Source organism: Lepidochelys kempii, chromosome 18 (genome assembly GCF_965140265.1).
Source record: "Lepidochelys kempii isolate rLepKem1 chromosome 18, rLepKem1.hap2, whole genome shotgun sequence".
NCBI classification, from domain to species: Eukaryota; Metazoa; Chordata; order Testudines; family Cheloniidae; genus Lepidochelys; species Lepidochelys kempii.
This window is the reverse complement of record NC_133273.1, coordinates 10287415-10304396: the sequence shown is the minus strand read 5'-3', so window position 1 is coordinate 10304396 and position 16982 is coordinate 10287415. Positions and strand designations below refer to the sequence as shown.

The following is a 16982-nucleotide window of genomic DNA, read 5'->3' as shown; positions in this document are numbered from 1 at the left end:
CACATTACGGCCATCGTGGCCTTGGTAGAGCAGCCCTGCAACAGTATGTGGCTACCAAGCTAGGAACTCCTGCTGATCGAACTCTCCGCCATGGTTCCCTCTTCCCCATACAGCCACGTTCACTTCATGACTCATATCTGAGAGATAAGTCTCCATGCCAGGGAGGAGTGAGAAAGTGTGTAACTGGCTCCCCCACCACACCCGCATACACGCATGCAATGCACACCCCCACACTTCATGCACACTCACACATACACATGGATTCACACACACCGTGCCCGTGCACACCCAACACATATGAATACACAAACATACACAGGCATATGCATACCCACCCAGGGTGCACGCACACTGCCCATGGGGCTGGGAAATATGGCAGAGGTTACTTACAGCTCTGGGGTTGGAGATGTACAGGGACGTGTCACAGACAATGCTGTACCCAACCAGCCGATCACCAGGGAAGAGGCAGCTGGCACTGACTGGGGAGATCAAGACCTCAGTGGTTTCAGGAAAGACCCACTCCACGGTTACATCGCTCAGGACAGGTGCCATAGCTTTCTTCAGAGACTTGATCATCTGGCAGGACAGAGCACAAACCCACGTGGTCTGTCAAACGGCAGAGGGGAGGGTGTTGTGAATGAGTGTGCGGGCATGTGTTGTGAGCATGGGCATGCATAGATGCCAGAGTGTGTTGGCATGCACCTGTGGGTGAGTATGTGAGTGTGTGAACACGCCGGGGTGTCTCAGTGTGTTGCACAGTGAAGATAAACAGACCTGCCCACCTGGATTTCAGTCGTCGATTGTCCTCTCCAGAACCCATCACAATGTGATGTCTTGAGTCTAGCTGACAGAACAGGCTGAGCTCACAGGGAGAGGCCGATGGCCCACCTGCTCTTGTCTCCTGCCTGCATCTTACACATGATGCTTCAGGGGAAAGTGGAAAAAATCCACCCTATACACATCTGGCCGATTGGGCAAATTGATCTGCCCCATGGGAGTGAGAGACACCAGCATAGAGCGAGACGGCCCTGTGATCCCTGGGAACTCACCTGCTACATGCCACCTGTCTCCAGTATTCCAACCCCCTCAAAGGAGCATGCAGGTGGTTTATGCCATCTGATCCTTCAGCTGCCAGACACCAGTCTGGTCCAAGAAAGCAACATAGAGCATCCCTGAGGCTGCTCCAAATCGTGCCATCTACCACCAGCCCTCTGCACTCCAGCCAGTTTCCTTTTTGCCCTGCCAAGCCCCCTACATCAGGGGCAACGAAACCAACCATGAGTGCGTTTCAGAAAATCCTCAGTATGAATTTCAGCAGATGCCTTTGCTGCAGGATAACACTCTGGTACCTTGGATGGCAGGCAGGTCCCTGCTCTGCATAGGCATTAATCACACACACACAGTGTGGAGAGTGCTCTAACTCTGCGCCATCCCTTACCAATCTCCCCAGCCACGAGACACGCTTGCCTTTCTGTAGAGAATTCCCTGGGCCTTTCCAAACAAGCCTCCCGGGCAGACGCCGAGAGATCTCTGTGCTCTGAATCAACGTGACTCCGCGTCTTCGCAAGGACAGCGAGCCCTTCTCACAAGCACACAAAGAGGCTACTGGTAGCTCAGCACTGGGCCAGCTGGGGTCAATTGGCAACACTCTATGTAAATCAACGTAGCCCCACTGACCTTTATGGAGTTATGCCAGTTTACGCTAGCTGGAGATCTAGGCCAATATCAATGTATATATATTACAGGCAAATCCATTCGTTACTGCTTTCCCACTCGGGACTGTTTTCCAGAGTGCAAAGAGAAGTTAAAAAGAGATTTACCTACAGGGCATTTTAAACTTTCTATATGGTTCAATGTCCACAATACAGGATCTGTAAGGCACACCAGGATGTGTTTGATGGGGCCATTAATTGATGCCTCAGATGGCTGAAGACCATCTGTATAACAAGTGAGGCCTGTATTAACAGCCCTGTAAAAACGCCCTTTCCTGTCTTGGGGCTTAATTTATAACACAGACACTGGTGCTTCTCTATCTTTGAAAGTGCTTCCTGGGCTATAGGGGAACAGGATCGGGCCCTTTTGCGTGAAACAGTCATTACAGCTGGCGTTTCCGACGCGGGTGCTAGGCTGGACTGAACCAATGGGAGCCTGTCAAGTTAATGCACAAAGACGGGTGAATCTCAGCCTCCCACTGAAGTCAGTAAATCATATGAACCCAACGACTGTTGCTGGGGAGAGCTGAGCGTTCTATCCCAGAGGGGCCAGGTGGGGAAATGCATAAGGTTTAGGGTCTGTCTACACTCCAGTCATGGCTAGACGGACCTGAGCTAGCTTTAATCTAGCTAGCTAAGGTACCAGAGCAGCGATGCTGCAGCAGCATGGACTGCAGCATGCCCTAGTCTCCCAAGTAATTGCACAGCCCTCCCGGACTTCACGGCTTGATCCAAGCGAGTTCAGGTGTGTTTAGACTAGCAGCAATCACTGCCCATGATTTCAGTGGAAACAAACCCCTAGAGAACAGGAATGGAAGTGGAGGGGAGGCAGATGATAAAGCAACCATAACTCCCAGTTTGGAGTATAAATGCTGTAGAAAAGAGACGGGTGTAGGGTCTCAAACGCTGCCAGTGAGGCAGGCTGTAACCAGGAGAGGTGGGAATAGTGAGGCTGTGAATAATGAACCTTGCAATGCAACTCTGTGGACTGAAAGTGACAGGTGCAGGGAGCCCCATTATTTATGGCATTGGCAGCGTGGGAGCCAGACATCAAAACCTCAGAACTGCTTCCCAGCCTGCATTAAAGTCAGTTTAACCAGCAAAACTACTGCACGGTTATTTCTCTTCCGTGGCCCCCATGAACCTCCAGGCGGCTGGGCTGAGCAAAACGGGGGATTTTGACTTCACTTCACAGCTATTAGCTGCCTGGATGCCAAGCCCTCTGTTTCGGTCTGTGTCTACCACTGCCGCTATGTTTGCAACCAGGAGCGTGTCGCGCCTGCCACTTCTGTTCCTCCCTGCGCACAAGCTCTGACTCTCCAATGAGTCTGACATGAAGGCTCTTTTTCATCCAGCTCTCCCCACCCACACGCTGGGTAGGAGTTGGCAAGCCAGTCCCAGAGCAAGGAACTGTGCCAAGAGCAGCTTGTGACCACCCCCACCCGCAATGAGATGAGAAGTTCACTAAAACGCAACATGTCCGTTCCCCTGGGAAACTGTTGTTGTTTGAGTCCAGAGGGGCCTACAGGAATTTCAGCTCAGGAGAGGAAGAGGTTGGGAGGGGGTATTCGGCCCAACGCCTCTGTGCTGGTGTGTTCAGGATCACCCTGATCCTGCTCCCCACGAGCCATGTTTGTGGGATGTTAACAGGTCCCCCCCGTCAAAGTCAGGGCCTGAGAAACATCCCTGCAAGGCAGTTCTTGGTCACAGTGATCCCCCAGCTTCGGGGAGTGGTGTCTGGGCCTGCGAAATCCACACCGGGCTTGCTGCCCCTTCAATGGGATGGGGGGGGTGTAAATCAGGCTTTGCAGTGGCAATTCGTTCTGTGAGTGCAAAAATGGTGGTACAAAATAGCAGGCGGGGCCTCTGGTTTTTAGGAACTGTCCCATCAGTTCGACTTGAGCCCACTGCACTGCAGTGTTGCCATGCCATGGGTGCGCCGATGGACGGCAACGTGGAGACACCCAGCTTTGTCCTGTTGGATCAACCTGGGAAAGTGGCAATTCTAAATTCCCCTCCTAGGATTCACCTAGTCAGCCAAAATCTTTCCAATGGGGAGCAGGGCCTGGCATCGCTGGTCTCATACTGGGACATATATCAGCAGGCTAGAGATGCCCTCAGCCGCACAGGGCAGCTCTCCTCCGGCATATCCTAACAGCCCACTGTGGCGTAAAACTCCAGTGCTAAACCCAGTGGGCTGGAGTCCTTTCTCCTTCAAATTCACCATCTAAAATCCTGCTAAAAATGATCCATCCCTCAGCACGAATAAACACCCACCACACCTCCGCCCCTTCCCTCCCGGTGCGCTGCCCTGACCCATTATACAGAAAGAGGGCAGGGTGCCTGGGGCTGGATCGGAAGGTCCCTGGCTAGCTGGGGAACAAATCTCTGGTCTCACCAGCGGGTGCTTTGCCACTGGCTTTCCTCTGGAGACATGCGTCTCCAAGGAAGAGACGACCCCCATGTCCCGCTACAAAGCACCTCTTCACATGGCTGTCAGCGGATTGGGCCATTGCCCCCTTGGCTTCTAAGGCCTCCTATTATTATTATTAGGGTTGTGGTAGCCCTTGTCCTGGCCCAGGAACCCCCTTTGCCAGGTGCTGGACAAACACATAAGAGCATAAGAACGGCCACACTGAGTCAGACCAAGGTCCATCTAGCCCAGTTTCCTGTCTTCCGATAGTGGCCAGTGCCAGGTAGTGCCCCCGAGGGAATGAACAGAACAGGTAATCATCTAGTGATCCGTCCCCTGTCACTCATTCCCAGCTTCTGGCAAACAGAGTCTAGGGACACCATCCCTGCCTATCCTGGCTAATAGCCATTGATGGATCTATCCTCCATAAGTTCCTCCGTGAACTTATCTAGTTCTTTTTTTAACCCTGTTATAGTCTTGGTCTTCACAACATCCTCTGGCAAGGAGTTCCACAGGTTGACTGTACACTGTGTGAAGAAGTACTTCCTTTTGTTTTTTTTATTAATTAACAAAGGACAGAAAGCCCTGCCCCAAAGAGCTGATAATTGACTAATAATCCCTGGCTCTTCATCTTTATCCCTCAGACATTTCCCAAAGAAAGTGAGTATTATTAACCCTGACACTGAAGACAACAGAATATAGACAAGGTGAGGAGCACAAGCAGACAATCCGAGTCAGGGTCAGCATGATGGGTACTGGTGTTAGCACACCTGCCACCTAGCATGTACCCTCGGCCCATCATCCCCTCCCCCTTTCCATCGGGGCATCATTTGGGGACATGCCTGTTGTGCATTCAGAGCTCACTGGGGTGAAAAGCACCCGCCCCACTGGCTGCTATCCTGCTGACACAAAGCCCATCAGTGACCTCTGCCGTCACCCACCTGCTCAGCTGCAGGTTTGTCAAATCAGCAAATAATCCATCCGCCTTCTTCCCTCGTCTTTATGCAGTCCCAGCCCAGCCCCTTTGCAGGACGGATTTTGATGGGGCAGCTGCTTCCTTGCCCCAGCCCAGCTTTGTCAGGGTGCAGAGAAGCCTCCAGTCTTTGGGGCAGCTATCCAGACCGACCTAAGCTCTGAGCCCTGCCTAGTTTGCCCCCCGCCCAAGGAAAAGCCAGCGATGGGAAGAGGGGAGGGATCCTGAGTAGCAGTACCTTTGGCTGCAGCCTCTCGCCCTCTGCCAGGAATTCTGCACTCCCCTTGGACACGGCAGCCAGCCCACGCACCAGCCTCCTGCAGGCGTTCTGCCCAATGCCAAAGCTGTAGCACCTGGGGAAAGATGGAAATTCAGGATACAGGTCAGGGGCGAGGAGCGGGGGCCATTAGAGCAGGAGGCCGGATGTAGGATCAGTCCCCTACCCCCCCACTAATGCTGGGCAATGTAATAGCATTGAACAGTCCTGGCTCCCCTTGATTTCAATGGGAGCTGCAGGCAGTCACCCCTCTGAAATCAGCCTCCAGTGAGGAACCTAAGCATGCAGCAAGTCAGCCGGATGTTTAGCTTTGACTGCTCAGCCCTGGTCAAAAGGGGACGAAATGATAGAAGGGGCTGCCTCCCTGGTGGCACCCGAAGGGACGCAGGCTTGCTGGGCACTGGCCATGGGGCACCCCCCCCCCTCTACCTCCGCTTGCCAGCTTTTGCAGCAGCTCGCTCCCTCTCTGAATACAAACAGCCTGCTTTGGTACAGGGTCAGCTATTTTCCCCAGCTGAGTCCTGCTGATTGTCTCTGCTCAGGATTCAAATAAACTTTCTCAAGAAAAGAGCAGCCAAGTGCTTTCCTGACCTTCCCAGCCCTTCTGCTAAAGTGACCTTTTTGTTGTTGCTGCTTCTGGCTGAAGCCCGCGATCAAGAGTTGGCATCAGGCAGGAAAAAACATGGGTGTGAGCAAGCCCCTCTGCAGCCAGGGGCTTGGGCCTAGCTGGCTAGTGAAAGGCAGGCAAGAACTGATCTCACTTCATAGACTAAGGGATCAGCTCTGCTCCCACTGATGACCATGGGAACTGTGCCACTGAGCACAGGTAAATGACCAGCTGTTATAAGAGAGGGAGGGAGGGAGGGACAGAAGTCAATGGAAGTTGCAGGTGCTCAACACCTTTCAGGATTCGTCCCCGTCTGTTTAAGATACACTCCTGCCTTGGAGCAGGGGTTTCCACCTCCCTTAGGAAAGGACTGTCTAAGGACTGGTGAAGAGGAAACACAAAAAGCGCCCCCAGCACCTCGTTCCTCTATGCTTTTCTCCAGCCCTGCCTGTCTGGAACACCCTGAGCAATTACCTCTCTGGGCCTGAGAGCCTGACACCTAGGGCTGCTGCTGCTAGTCTGAGCAGAACCTTCCTCCCTCAGTGAAGGGTCTGGAGGTCCCGCTGGCCCCACAGAAGGGGAGGGTGGCGGGGCAGGAGTGATGGACACAAGGAGGGAAGGAGAATCTTCGAGGATGAGAGGGAAACTTATCATTTGTTTTTTCTGTTCTGTTTCTCTGGTTTCTGAAACTGCGTAGCAGCCTGTCCGGTGGGAAAGGTATGCAACCTGGTGCTCCAGCTAATCTGGGATCCTGTCTCTGATGGGGGCCAGGACCAGCTGTTTCAGGGGAAAGCACAAGCCCCTCCAGAACACACCTGACTTTGCCATACGGGACCCTGCAGGGTGGGGAATTCCTTCCCTGCTCCCAGCTGATGCCCCTCATCTCATGGAAAGGCCTTGTGGTTTCATTGTGTGGACAGAACTGCAGATCCTGTTATTTGTGCCCCTTCCAAATGGATTTAGGGCTCGTCTACACTTGGAAATTAATTGGGATTAAGGTAAGGTGTGATTTTAAAACGCAGTTGCTATTCCCCTGATAACTTTACATGGGGACAAGACCTTAGTACATTTACAGGGAAAGTTGCTTGATTGCATTTCCCATCAATGCAAGGAAATCACCAGGAAAGGCAACATTAACATCCAGTGCCTGCTCAGTTCACATCTTACCCCCCACACACCACATCCCTCAAATGCTCACGGCCCAGGAGCACGTGTGGGAAGTTGGGTGCTGATACTTACGCTTTTTCATGCATACCAGAGGAACTCAATCCCCACAATAGCTGCAAATCTCAACACAGCTCCCCCTTAATAAATGTCTGATCTTTTTCTAAAACCATCCCGGGACATGTGACTCAATGATTTATTGTGGCAATGAGTTCCACAAGTTCTCTTTATGTCACATGAATACCATGCATTTCCTTTAAGCTGCTTTTCACATTTGCTTTTCAGAATATTTGATTTTTATGCTGCCCCGCACTGGACCCAGCTGGGACTCAGAACCAGATGTATTAAAAGACCGCAAGGAAGACTGTTCTCAGGTCAATCCTGCAAGCAGAAGACATCAGTGAAGAGGCTGCTTTAGTGAAACTGCCAGCCCAATTTCCCTGGCTCAGATTGTCTGCATGACCTTCCAGAAAAGGACCTGAACTTCTGGGATCCATTCCAAACCCTGCTACCACAAGCTACCACCCTGCCTTTCATTCTGATTGTGGGATGACTGTGAAATGTAAGATGGAGGCCTGCTCCTGGCATTGCACTCCGAGTCCCCTCCATGCTGGATTTTTTGCCATATGCCAGAGGATCCCAGAGTTATCCACACCTGGTGGAGAAAGAGTGATTCCGCAGCAGCTCAATGACCTTCCCGGTGTTGCTGACAGCTCCGTCGGTCAGCAGGAAGAGCAGGCGCGGGTGGCCCCTGTGGATGGGCTGCCGGATGATCCACTTTAAAGGGGATAAGATGTTGGTGCCGCCCATATCCGCCCGGATCTTCTTGATGCTCTCACACGCAATAGCCAGACTCTCCTGCAAAGGGAGCAGAAGTGCCCACTAGCTAGAGTCATTGTGGTAAATATTGTGATTGATGCTGAGCGCTGACATAACACTTCTTGTCTGGGGATCCCGAAGCACATTACGACATTGCTACGCCCCCATTTTAGCGGATGGGGGAAACAGGGGCCTGGTGAGGAGAAGTGACTTGCTGTGGGTCAGACAGCAAGTCAGTGGAAGAGCTGGGAATGCAACCCACATCTTTTCAACTTTTGGTCCCCTGCTCTAACCACCAAGCCACGCTGCCTCTGTAAAAGGCATGCACCCAATGTGTCTGCAGCTATTTTCTGTAGGTGAAATTTGCAGAGGGCAGCGCAAGGCATATGCGACACAGAAATCCCACTTAAGCTTGATGCTTTATGGCTTAAACGGGGCTAGTGCCCGGGCAGGGTGCCGCTGCTGTCCCTCTGCAAGGGAGTAATTTCACCCTGTGTGCAAGGGCAGCTGCGATTGTGTAGACCTGTGTGTTTGTCCTTAGACAGTGAGCTCCCTAGAGCAGGGTCTCTGCTTCTTCTGTGCTTGGAAGGTGCTTCCATAAATAAACAATAGCACATTGCAGGTGCTTCTGTAAATAAACAATAACAGCGATGAAGACAATTGCATGGTGCATACGTGACAGCAGTACATGTGAGCACATGGGCCCAGCAGCAAAGGTCCTGCACTGTATGTATGAATGGGAGAAAAGTGGAAGTCAGTGCATGGGATCTTTTGTGATAGCAGGGTGCATGTCTAGGGCTGCACAAGGTATACGCAAAACTGTGTGTGTATTTTTGTGTGGCTGGCTATCCAGTGCCTGTTAATCCACACCCTAAGGAACTCTTCGTGCTGCTCAGCCCAAAGCTATGGATTTGTTTTAGGTGAGGGTGATCTGTGCCATCGACCCAGACATCAGGAGGTAATAGCCTCATGCCTGTAACATTCTAGGCGTGAATGACTGCACATACAGTAGCCTTTTTATGGAAAGGCTAGATCCCATTTGTCAATGTCTGATGCTATGTGGGGTGCAAACCCCGACCCTGCAGTATGCTGGGCTACAAGAGGACATGTGGGTCTTTTCTAGTGACATGGCGATGGCTCAGAGGCATAAAGGCCTGGCCCCTGCTGGAGAAGGGGGCTGGGTTGATGAAATCTGAAGAGTTAGCTCTTTTCTGTTTCAGAAGGTTTCTGATCATTCTGGCTCTTGCTCATTAGCTCATTCGGGAAGAGCTCAGCATGGCCAGTGCAGAGAGAGTCCAGGAAAGGTAGGTTCCTAAAAGCCATGTGATGGAAAGTCAGAACCTCCGAACCTAGGTCGCTATCTTGGCCACAACGAAAGGGGTTCTGGTGTCTCAGAGGTTCTGTCCTCTCAGAAAAAGTCCCTGGAATTCATGTACCCAGTGTGGAAGATCTGGGATATTAGCACCCCTCTGTTAATACCTGTCAATGGGAGCATACCAGCCCAAGTGAAGGAACCTGGACTCCAGAACAAGAGGATTGTGGCTAATGGTGTGTGCAGCTGCTTCACACAGAGAGGCAGAGCCGTGAGTGAGCTACAGAACCAGCTCCCTGGACCAGATGACCCCAGGGCAGGGCACGGTTGGCACCAGCTGCAGCACGTTCCCTGCTACCACCCTGAAAGGGTAGCACGTGCCAGCCCCTGCAGCAGCGTCCGAGCTGCAAGGCCTTTGCTCTCTTCTGTGAAGGCCAAGGAGTTCAGAAATGTCTTCACCCACCTCACAGTAAGTGTGACTGGAAGGAAAGAGGGTCTTAAAGGTCGACCCAAATCCAATGATGTTGAAGAGGCATGCCGGTGCCAGGCTCTTGAGTATGACCAGCAGGGCATCCTGTGAGGGTGAAGGAAATAAAAGTGAACACATCAGGAAGCCTGATATCTGATTGGCAGCCTTGGCTTTACCAGCAACATTACCCTCCTGGCTTTCCTTCTCCACGTTAACTTCACCACTACCCTGCATTTGGCGGCATGCAGTTCAATAACACAACAGAATAACACTGCTTGTTTCACAGAATCATAGAAATGCAGGGCAGGAAGGGACCACAAAAGGTCATCAAGTCCAGCCTGCGGCACTGAGGCAGGGCCAAGTAAATCTAGACTCTCCCTGACAGCTATTTGTCCAGCCTGTTCAAAAAAACCTCCAGTGATGGGAATTCCACACCCGCCCTTGGAAGCCTGTTCCAGAGCTTAGCTACCCTTAGAGTTAGAAAGTTTTTCCTAATCGCTAACCTAAATCTCCCTTGCTACAGATTAAGTGCATAACTTCTTGTCCTACCTTCAGTGGACATGGAGAACAATTGATCATCGTCCTCTTTGTAACAGCCCTTCACATATTGGAAGACTGCTAACAGGGGCCACCTCAGTCTTCTTTTCTCAAGCTTGGTTTTTTTTAACCTTTCCTCATCGGTCAGGTTCTTTAACTCGCTTATCATTTTTGTTGTTCTCCTCTGGATTCTCCTAATTTGTCCACATTTTTCCTAAAGTGTGGCACCCAGAATTGGACACAGAACTCCAGCTGAGGCCTCACCAGTGCTGAGTAGAGTGGGACAATTAGCTCATGAACTTAAATACAACATTCCTGCTAATACACCCCAGAATGATATCAGCCTCGTTCACAACTGCATCACATTGTTGATTCAGCTTCAATTTGTGATCCACGATCACCCCCAGATCCTTTTCAGTCATACTACCACCCAGCTAGTTACTCCCCATTATGTAGTCACGTATTTGCGTTTTCCTTCCCAAGTGAAGTACTTTGCACTTATCTTTGTTAAATTTCATTTTGTTGATTTCAGATCATTTTTCTAATTTGTCAAGGTTATTTTAAATTCTAATCTAATTCTATTCTTCAAAGTGCTAGCCTCCCCTCCCAACTTGGTGTCATCCTCAAATTTTATACGCATACTCTCCATTCCATTATCCAAGTAATTAAGGAAAACATTGACTAGTACCAGACCCAGGACTGACCCCTGCAGGACCTCACTACATACACCCTCCCAGTTGGACAGCGAACCATTCATAATGACTCTTTGAGTATGGTCTTTCAGCCAGATGCACACCCACCTTATAGTAATTTCATCTAGACCACAATTTCCAAGTTTGCTTTTAAGTGATTCACACATTAAGAAAACACTGCATGCATCTGATGGCTATTCTCCTCCAAAAAAGCTCCTCAGGACAGAGATGGGTAGTATGCACCACAAAATGTAAGATTTTGGGGCATGGGTTTTAATAAGAGGCTTTACAGAACTTTAATAGAATTGTTTTCGTGAACTTTAAAAAATCAATGTGAGCTGTAGCTCACGAAAGCTTATGCTCAAATAAATTGGTTAGTCTCTAAGGTGCCACAAGTCCTCCTTTTCTTTTTGCGAATACAGACTATCACGGCAGTTACTCTGAAACCAATTTTTGGACAGAAATCTTCTTTTGTGAATGTAGCCATGTGTATTGTGAGAGAAACTGTCTGCTGTGTTTTTTTCTTGAGCAAAGTGCACAAAACAAACAAAACAGCATAAATGCCGAAAAAAATCAGTTTTTTTAAAAAAATTTTAAACTGCTTTCTCTCCGAATGAATGATTTTTCACCTGAAAAATTCTCTGTAACTTTCCCTTCTGAACTGGTTCTTTTTATTAGAGAAAAGAAATGTAATCGATCTCACATCATGCATGGTGGGAATGGAATGCTCCAGGATGAAGGGTGCTGCTTGTTTTGACAACAAACAGGAGACAGTGGATATGGAGTTCACTTGTGAAAAAGAGGATGGTTAAAGGCCAAGTGCAGGTCAGTGATTTGTGTTGTTCCAGAGTGGTTTAGTGTTGTGTGTTTACATGAGGATGAGATCATACAGTTGTCAGTTTGCCTTGAGCAGCAGAAACCCAAGAGCCAGCCCTGAGAGAATAACTGCTAAGGTCAAAGGAAGTGGGAGAGCCTCCTCACTTTCTCATTGACAGAGGCGTGGATTAGATGACCCAAAAGCCAAGAAGTTAAAAATATACCATTTCCAATCGAAGGGGAATTTTAGATTATCAGACTGTAACTTCCCAATTGGAACTTCGCCATAGCACCAGAGTTAAACACTTCAGCTCTTAGGGCTTGTTCCAAAGCCCAGTGAAGTTCATGGAAAAATGCCATGAGGCTTGGGATCAGATCCTTAAAGTCTTATAGTAACTTTATTGCCACAAGTTGATAGCACCTCTCTAGCTTCATGGCCACCCCAAATTCATTCCTACAAACAGAAAAGGAGTACTTGTGGCACCTTAGAGACTAACCAATTTATTTGAGCATGAGCTTTCGTGAGCTACAGCTCACATTGATCCTACAAACAGTGCATCACATCTGCAAGGCATCCAGGTCTGGAGCTCCCAGTGACTTCAGTGGGGGGGGGGGTTATGCCTGAGCCCTGTACTGTTACACACACACACACACACACACACACACAACCCTGGCTCATGACTGGCTGAAAACAGTCATGTGACAAGTCCGTAAGTTTGTACTGGAGACTCTCGGAGAGGTAAACAATACAGAGACCTGGAGCAATGTTAACCGATGTACATGTATGCGTTTTGACCGGCTGCAGATGAGTTAGGGAAAACTGAATTAGTGAGAGAACATATTCAAATTGCTGCTTCCTGAAAGGTTCAGCAGAGGTGATTTTTTTCCCCCCAGGATCTTGAAGTTGGTATTTTAAGAAGTAGTTTTCAAAAACAGATTTCCAGATATTTCTAATGAAGCAATTCAAATGTATGTTACAAATACGGACTTCACGTTTCAGTGAGCAGGAAGATTTATCGCTCCTTAAGTTAACTATTGATCTCAGTTCTGCTGCACTCGATATTTATCTCACAGATCCATAAACCTAGATGTTCACCTCAAGAGAAGTCAATATCTGCTTCTTATTCCATGTTTGCCAATATATATGCTTGACACAGTCACACTTACCACCCTGTATACAGTGTTTTTGAAATGGTGAGCTGCATTAGAGCAGGATTGCCAGAATGAAATCAGCCGCAGGAAATTAAAAGCATTGAACTTTCCCCCTTAACATTTTAGTCTGGAATTCCCTTCCCTCTCCCCTCACCCCCTCCCACCCCCCGATTACACACACACAGAAAACAAGCACCAAATTACTCCCTATCTATTCATTTTTGATTCATTTTAATCTACAGATAGCACTGTTGTCACATAGCACAGTTTTCATACCACGCAGCTCCATTTCCTCCTTCTAACACATCCAAGTTCATCCCATGCAATTTATAGTCCAAGCTGATGACTATGCAAATGTTATTCAATCAAGTTCAATCCATCCAAAATACATTAAAAGCAGCAACTGCATTCAGACATTTACGAACGACAGAAGCCAGGAGAAAACAGGAGAGTGGGTTTTTTTTTTCTTCTGAAGATACATTGCCTTGAAAGGTGGCCTCTCCTTTTCCTTAGAAGTAGAAGGGAAAGGGTGGGCTGGCAAGCATCCTTCTTCCATTCAGGATGGCCACACGACTGGAAATCTTCAAGCGTATTTCTTACCATGCTAGTTAAACTGCCAGGCAGAACCCAAAGCCTTCCTGAGCAGTCCCATTTCAGTACCAGAGACAGTTCCCTCAAAGTGGCTATTGTAGGCTAGGATTTTCAAAGGAGTTAGGTACATAAAGCCAGGGTGCCTAACTCCCTTCAGTCCCTTTAAAAATCCCAGCCATAAAGAATAATGAGTTAAATTCAGCTCTGATGTAACTGGTAGGACAGGTTTCAGAGTAACAGCCGTGTTAGTCTGTATTCGCAAAAAGAACAGGAGGACTTGTGGCACCTTAGAGACTAACCAATTTATTTGAGCATGAGCTTTCGTGAGCTACAGCTCACTTCATCGGACGCATACCGTGGAAAATACAGAAGATGTTTTTATACACACAAACCATGAAAAAAGGGGTGATTATCACTACAGAAGGTTTTCTCTCCCCCCACCCCACTCTCCTGCTGGTAATAGCTTATGTAAAGTGGGACAGGTGGGACTGGTAGGACAGCTTTCAGAGTAGCAGCCGTGTTCGTCTGTATTCACAAAAAGAACAGGAGGACTGGGGCACCTTAGAGACTGACCCATTTATTTGAGCATCCGATGCAGTGAGCCGTAGCTCACGAAAGCTCACGCTCAAATAAATTGGTTAGTGTCCAAGGTGCCGCACGTCCTCCTCTGGTAGGGTAGGGTTACACATGCAGGATGCACTGTATGTCAGAAAATAGGTGAAAGTGACAAAATAGTGTAAGTTCCACAGACCTGGCACTCACTGGGTTTGTAACAGGAGTGTAATTTACACAGCTTCCTGCATCAGCCTGAAATTATTTTTGATAATGACCAGGCTTGACCTGCTTAGCTTGTAAGAATTAATGAACCCATAGCTCAAGGTTATACGTTAAATAACATTACACAGCACCAATCCCTGATAGGGCACATCTCATCCATAGATCTTGCCATGCTACACACAGATGGGCACAGATTATTTTAGTTACTAAATAACAATACTCTTTCACATTTATCTAGGGCAGTGGTTCTCAAGGGTAAGGACTAGGACTAAGTCTCAGGCAATAATGGGTGTGTCCTTAGGTGAGTCACTGAATCTCTCTGTGTTTCAGTTCCCCAACTGTAAAATGGGGATAATAGCCCTTCTTTTCTCCCACCCTTTGTCTGTCCTGTCTATTTAGATTGTAAGCTCTTTGTGTACCAGCAGCTGGCACAATGGGGCCCTGAATTCAGCTGGAGATTCTAGGTGCTACTCTCAAAAATATAAAATAAATTATAACAACTAACTTTGCCTAAAACACCCCTGTGAATAAGATCCCCCTTTGCAAGTGGGTAAACTGAGGCCTGGGAAGATAAGTGACTTGCCCTAGTCCACGCAGTGAATCAGTAGCGAAGCTGGGAATAGAATCTAGATTTTCTGACCCTAGATACTGCTCCTCTGAGTGGGAAGGAATGCACACAAAGCAGAACAGAAGCTCCTAATGACTATCAGGTTATAAAATGGGGGGGGGAGCAGTGTTTCCTTGCACATCAGTGAAGTAATCTTTCATCTCCAGTGGCTCTGACATCTCAGTGTAGCCCTTTGGTGATACCATCGCAGGGAACAGTAAGCTCTGCAGTCAGCTCTGTTCCCTAAGTGGCCCGCGGGTCTCACACTTGCAAGGGTGAGAGAAGGGCTTTTGCCTGGCAGGACGGGACTGCATGCTTTTCAAAGAATGACAAAGGGAATTTTAAATGCGGTGATACTTAAATCTATTTCTTTAAAATTCACGTGTGCACACACAAACATGCAGGTATGCACCCAGGCAAGCACACAAACACACGTGTGCATACATAAGATTTAGGGTACTAGGCTTTAGTGGCCCCCAGGCAGGCTCTGGCTCTCTGCAGGTGGCCTGTACAAACTAGCCCTTCCAGAACTCTGCCAACAGCCAGCACATAGCAGGCAGCGCTCTCATTCTCTGCGGGTGGGGGCCTTCCAAATCCTGTTCCCATGGAAACAAGAGTCAGCTTGGCAATGATAAGACTTTGAACAGGGCTCCTGCTGGGCGACCTCCGGTGCAAGTCCCAGAGGCAGACTATGCCCAGAAGGGGATGCACCAGTGCCCAGGACTGGGCTCCTGCAGCGGTAGGGGTTCTCCATCCACCTAGCTCAGCCCCAGACATGGGTGGCACTGTGGGAAGAGAGGGTGTGGCCGCACACCTGGTGCTGAGCTAATTCAGTGGCTCTCCCAGGTATTCTCTGCCTGCAGGGCATTCACCAGCAACTTAGAGCTGCCCTTTCCTAGCAGAAATTCCAGGGGAAGGGTGGCTTTGCAAACCCCACCGGCCCTCTCCAGGGCTAGGGATTGCAACAGCCCCTACTGGCTCAGGAAAATGTAAAATGCAGGGGTGAACTGACCCCAGAGAGTCCAGAAGGAAATCTTTCCAGGGCTGCTCCTCCCCAAACTGCAGCTGCTCACTGAGACCTGCCAGGGCCAGCTGGCAAACACAGACCTGGCCTCTGAAGTGCAATAGGCATAGACAAGAATCATTAAATAGTGACTAGAGAGATTTCCCCGTCGATGGCTGTAGGAGTTTCAAGGAGGGAAATTTGGCTAAGTCCAGGCCTGTACAGTTATACCAGACAGTGGTGCACAGCCAGACTCTGTCCTGATTTACGCCCTTTTCAGGGTATGTCTGCATTGCAGCCAGGGTGGGTGAATGGCAGTTTGCGTGGACATATCTGTACCATGCTAGCTTGCTAAAGATAGAAACCTCAGGCTTCAGCGTGGGCTGTACCAACCATCCGACCCCCCAACCTTCACCCCCAGGTCTGTACTTGCTTGTACAGCTGGTGCTGAAGCCTGCCGTGTGGCATTCTCACTTCTATTGTTATCAACTAACTAGAGTGCATCTAGCACGGGTTTGTCTAGCCAAACCGCCATTCCCACAGGGTAGATGTCCCTGAAGTCACTGGGGGAAGCTGACACTGAATCCATCCCAAGGGAAGAATATTTGCCAGCCATACCCAAGCCCCCTGGCTTACTGCCCATCTTCTCTTATTTCACTCCTGAGGGGGTCATCTCTAAGCCCCCCATTCGGCAAAGCACTTAATGGGACCTCCAAGAACTAAATAGTCACCTTGGCTCTCATAGGGCCCAATCCTGTGAGCTGTATTCATATAAATAGCCCCACTGAACTCACTGAGTCTCCTCATGTGAGTAAGGTTTGCAGGACTGAGCCTATAGGGACTGATCCAAAATGCACTGAAAACAATGGAAAGGCTCCCACTGACTTCTGGGGCCTTGGCCAAAGCCAGTTACCATAATGTCGTCAAAACAATATGACGTGTTTATATAGGGTTATAGCTCATATGTAGGGCCGTACCAAATTCACGGCCATGAAAAACACCTCACAGCCCATGAAATCTGGTCTCCCCCCGTGAAATCTGGTCTTTTGTGTGCTTTTATC

At 49.1% G+C, this 16982-nt stretch overlaps 1 protein-coding gene across 3 annotated transcripts in view; it reads right to left on the bottom strand.

Annotated features, from left to right (window-relative positions):
- Nucleotides 1-16982, bottom strand: part of VWA5B1 (von Willebrand factor A domain containing 5B1) — a 77333-nt gene that overhangs the window by 29851 nt on the left and 30500 nt on the right. For all 3 annotated transcript variants that reach the window (XM_073316622.1, XM_073316624.1, XM_073316623.1), the window contains exons 9-12: nt 9741-9851; nt 7802-8004; nt 5337-5451; nt 391-576 (exon numbers count right to left, since the gene is read on the bottom strand). In XM_073316622.1, coding sequence (XP_073172723.1) covers nt 391-576; nt 5337-5451; nt 7802-8004; nt 9741-9851 — 615 coding nt within the window. The remainder of the gene's footprint in view (nt 1-390; nt 577-5336; nt 5452-7801; nt 8005-9740; nt 9852-16982) is intronic.